General features: G+C 28.0%; 1 protein-coding gene across 1 annotated transcript; it reads right to left on the bottom strand.

The window, feature by feature from the left end:
* Positions 1-1,276: 1,276 nt before the first annotated feature.
* Positions 1,277-3,329, bottom strand: LOC126841491 (uncharacterized). Its single transcript, XM_050578001.1, has 3 exons — positions 3,166-3,329; positions 1,986-2,160; positions 1,277-1,628 (listed from the first exon to the last, which is right to left on the bottom strand). Exons 1-3 carry the CDS (start codon positions 3,292-3,294, stop codon positions 1,426-1,428), a joined length of 507 nt encoding a protein of 168 aa, XP_050433958.1. The 5' UTR covers positions 3,295-3,329; the 3' UTR covers positions 1,277-1,425.
* Between the last annotated feature and the right edge of the window lie 1,908 nt (positions 3,330-5,237).

Raw genomic sequence — 5,237 nt, 5'->3', positions numbered from 1 at the left:
TTCAACCCAAAAGTTTTAAAATTACGGCTAAAAACCCCGAAAAACAAAAAAACTTGTACTTCCCCTAGGGGGTCGGGAAACGGGTATAGTTTAAGTTTGACACAACTGACGTGTGCGGGCATACCAAATAATTATTTCTCATACATTTCAACTCGATCCGACTGTTTTTCTCGAAATTATAGCCGGTAAAAGTTCTAACTTAAAAACTCGTACGGTTTTTTTTTTGTTTTTTCAACTTTCGACTGTGAAGAAGTAAATTTTTAAAACTTTTTACCCCCCCCCCCCCCAAAGTACCAACTAGATGAAATTTGCGATTTATAGAGTTGCTACTCGAAGGAATTGGTCCAGTATTAAAAAAGTTACAGTGTATACAGCGAAAAAAAAAGCCCACATCAGAGTAAAACCAACACCTTCTCGCTTTGCATCGAAGCTAAAAAATGTTAGACCCGCTGGAGTTGCCATAAATCAGAAATTGAATATTTCTCGCGTGTCAACAACTAACACACATCTCATGGTACAAAATGCTATAGAAATCAACGTAAGTCGAGCACCTGTTGTATGAACTGAATTTATATGTTATTTCACAGTCACTTCATTTTATTCACATTTACTTAATTTTAGTTTATATTGTTAATTATGACGTTTTTAGGAAACGTGTCGTTGGATGAAATGGATCTTCCATGTGCGTAATAGGGTTTTTACTCTCCATAAATTTATTTTAAGAGATAAACGTAACCCGTTTGAGCTTAGTGATTTTAATTTCAAAAAACTGTATACACTCTCTAAAAACGACATTTCGATGCTTATCGAACACCTACGACCACCCCTTACTAGAAGCAGAAAAAATTATTTAAGCGTTGAAGTTCAAGTAAGTAAACATGTTTACCAAACATTAACTACAATCTAACTAATTTAATAAAAAAATAATTCAAGAGGCATTAAAATTGTAACAACTAACCCTATCATAAACTATATTCTACCCCTATACTATATCCAAATGGGCTGATTTATTTGATCATGATTTGGAAATGAGTAGTTTATATTCCGTAAATTTCGAGGCAGAGCTAGGCTGAGTGTGAGGATTCAAACTTTTAGCTGGTTGATAATTTAAAAAAGAACGGTATCGTAATGGGTTATATTAAGCATGATGTAGATGATGTACTCAACAATGCTATACCTGATGGCATTTTGTACAAATTTTTGCCTTTACAAATTACTACTAAAATTATAGTAATTTTCGTTTTTCTTACAAATAAAAACAATACTGCACAAAATGTAACTAATAATTGTTTATTTAAAAAGAAACAGCGATTTTGGATTTATAAAATGTCGTTATGTCGTATTGTATTTTGAAATATTTTTTTAATAACACTTTAAGAGATTTAAAAAAAAACAAATTATAACATTATAAGACATTTTAATATATTATTCCCACATTAAATCATTGTCTCGATCCGTCGCGTTTCTATTTCTGGTGATATTAAGGAAGTATTCAAACACTTCCTGTCCATTTACTTCCTTTCTATCTGTTACCGCTTTTCTATCGTTGGCAAATCCATCAATTGGTGTACCTTTAATTTGGCAATGCATTTTAAACAGATCACTAAATATTAGGGCATCTATGTTATCTAAAACAAACAAATATGTTCAATTTAAATATGTATAATATATGTTATTACTAATGCAGATGTCGATAAAATAATTTATTTTAGCTTCGATGTGCAGCTGAAAATATATTTTTTTTTATAATGGCGTGTTTTTGTTTGTCTAACATTTGTGTCCGGACAGAGAAGTGGCAATTTTGTTTTTAATTATACTTTTTTTGAGCATGTTTTTGGGTCACACCACATTTATAAGTATTTTACATATTATACGGTATTTCTGAATGAAGATAATTTTTAAAACCAATTACTGCTCTACAGTTGTGCATCGAAGATAAAAGAAATCTTATTAAATGATATGCAAAGTGTGTAAATAATTTTTACTATTTTGTCTTAGATATCCTTGATTATATTGGTCTAAGTACGATCCTATAAAATTCCAATCGTTTACGTTGTCACCCATGTACAAGTAGTATAGAAAAATTGGAATACATCCATCTGTCTCTTCGTCTTTTATTCCTGCCCATTTTTTACAATTCGCGAACGCATTTTCTGTAATCTGGAAATTGTAAAGTCAACACAAAGTTTAGTTCCATGGAAAATCTGATTTAAAAACGCATAGACTTAAATACCTGTGTGATAATTACGAAACAATTAAAACAAATTATATATTTTTATTAATTTAATTTAAATAAAACTATACATTTAATTTATGTATTTTTTATTTGTGGGAGGGGGGGATGTAAGTAGTAGTAATAAGGGCATTTAGAGCACAAATTGAACCAATGGGCATTCACAGCGCACTTTTAACCTATGAGACAATGCCCGTTGGTTGTAAGTTGGCTGGGAATGCCCACTTTTTACTACTACTAATGTAAATTATACATTTTTGAATTTTTTTTTTTCCAATAAAATATTTATTACTCGGATTCCAAAAAAAGTTAGTCGACTATAAAAAGGAGTTTCTTTTTAAAATTTTTTTTTTTTTGTTAAATTTAGAAAATAATTAAAATTTAGTAGCTGACATTCCAAGTATTAACATTATTTTATTGATTGCTATTAAATAACTTAAATATACTTGAGCTGTTAAAACATGTATTATTATAACTAACAAAATGTTTTAGTAACCAAATAAAAAAAACTATACAAAAATCTAGACACCATTTCATTATTTTTAAAACAAGAACTTAATTATTTATTATATTCGGATTTACAGCTACCAGTAATGAATTATTAAATTAAGTGTAAGAACTTAATAATTTTGTAATTTACAAAATAGCAAAAATTATACATTTTTTGGGTTAAACATTTATTATGTTGAATAAATTTAACTCGAATGATTGAGTTACTTCTAACTTCAATTTAATATGAAAATATCAAAACAATTTTTTAACAATCAATGTTAAACAATTATTTCGATTACAAGTATTTATGACACGAATTTTAATTGTAGTAGTGTTCCTAAAAAGACATTCTTTTTAGGAAAACTTTTCTATTATATTATAAATGTTTCAGAAAAATATTGACAAAAACTTAATATTTTTTAGATAATAGTATAAATTACCGTATCATCATACAGTTGTTCTACAGTTTTCAATTCTGGTAGACATGTAGCTTTACGCTTACGCTCCGAATTCATACAACTAACCGTTAAAATAAAAAAAAGAAACGACAGAGAGATTTTTAAAAGCATTGTGTTACTTTTTATAAAGTATTAATTGAAGTTAAACTGCGAGACGAAATTAATGAATTTTACCGTCTTTGAATGCTGTTTATATAGTATCAAAAAAAAAAAACTGAAATTATTCGAGTACCCACATAAGTATACGATATATGATATTTATTGAATTTTTTAAATGTGGCTTTATTTACACAAAATTACATATTTGCACAAATTTGTAAATCAGTGTACATGGTGATTCATTAATGATAAGACACTCATTTTCTCGGAAATATTAATATTTCGAACAACATTTTTTTTCCAAAAATTTTTTGATACACATTGTAACCATATATTTTATTGTTTATACAAAAATCGTATAATATTTAAACATAACCTCTTTCGACTGACAAATTTTGACTTTTCACATTTTTTCTACAAGTGAAATAAGAAATTACAAACTTAATTAAAAAATGTAAGTAAATTTACTTCATAGTAAAATGTTATAGCGTGAATATTGTAGCTATGACTATATTGTCTTATAATTTTTTTAAATATACACTTAAATATTTAGATTGATACGTATTGGTACATATTTCACAATAAACAGTTTTACTCACTATTATAATCACATATTTTGTTGCTTATGTGTACGGTTTAAACGGACACTGAATAGTTTTTTTTTTTTGGTGTTAGTCAAAATCATCAAATGATAACTATGTCTTATTGATTTGATTTTATCCATTGTTTTATTTAATTTTACCAATTTCCTTACAATCGAACAATTATGGATTTATGTACTTAATGAGTAAGTAAACTGTGCAATCTTGTCAATTCTGAACGTGAGCGGTACGCTGTATTTCTTATAAATAAAAATTGTTAATATTTATTTGTGCAGTAATTTATAACATTTTACATAGGTGGTAGACTATTGATAAACGATTGTTCTGTTTTACACAAGTTTTGCGTTCAAGAAAAATACAAAAAGAACTATTTAAGAAAAAAACTGTATTTTTAATTGCCGATTATAAAATGGTTTAGTAAATTAAAATTATTAAATTATATATCATAGAAATCGTTATATTCTGTAGTTTTTAACAGTATATTATTTATTAATGTAACTACTAGCGCAAAGAAGATTTATGAGCACAAACGGTTTAAATCTATAGATCCCGAAAATGTGGTTGGTTTATTTAACGTTAGACACTCATTTTCTCTGAACTGTATAGTTAAGTGAGTAATTTTCATTCAATGATTGCGATTGAATTTTATTTAACGGTACATCGACACTTTTAAAACCATGTAGGTATAAAATAAGTACATAGTCAATCTAAGTCGAGGAAAATTCATAGCCCTTTATAGTTTGGTGGCATCTATTTCAGCCACCGTCTACAGGACTTAATTTTAAAGTGACATTGATGGTCCCATAAACAAAAATGATATAAATAAGTAGTAGAATGGTAATAGTATTCTAAAATAACGATTTAATGAAAAAAATAGTTCTGCCCGTCTAGGGTATTTTTACAAGTGGCCTTCACATATGCCACACAATGGATAATTTCCGAACCATTACAATAATTCTGCGCGTCTGCCGTACGAATAAAAGTGGTTTTCATAGAGGCCACTAACACATTTTCAAAACACAAATATATTTCATAAACCCTCCAATCCATAGATGAGTGGAATGTATTCTATATTTTATTTATTTTTTTTTTTTATAAAGTTTTGGAACTAAAGACCAATAATAATATAATATTATATGGTTCACTATTGTGGTATTCGTAAAAATGCGTAACGCCATTCGCTTCGCCTTGACGCCTTTAAGTACAACTTGTATAGTTTTGGAAAACAGTGGCTTTGTATACGTTAACTATGTAAAGAACATCATCGTACACTGTATTTTTATTATTTTGCAACCCATATTGTACGGAACGCAAAGAAAATTGGAATTAAAACTACCTTTTTTTTTCAATCCA

Source organism: Adelges cooleyi, unplaced genomic scaffold (assembly GCF_023614345.1).
Source record: "Adelges cooleyi isolate 19-005CV unplaced genomic scaffold, UGA_ACOO_1.1 ACOO_flye_CR_arks_rails_tigmint_CR_PRNA_384, whole genome shotgun sequence".
Classification (NCBI taxonomy): domain Eukaryota; kingdom Metazoa; phylum Arthropoda; class Insecta; order Hemiptera; family Adelgidae; genus Adelges; species Adelges cooleyi.
The sequence above is the reverse complement of the archived record's forward strand: the minus strand, read 5'-3'. Positions and strand labels throughout refer to the sequence as shown.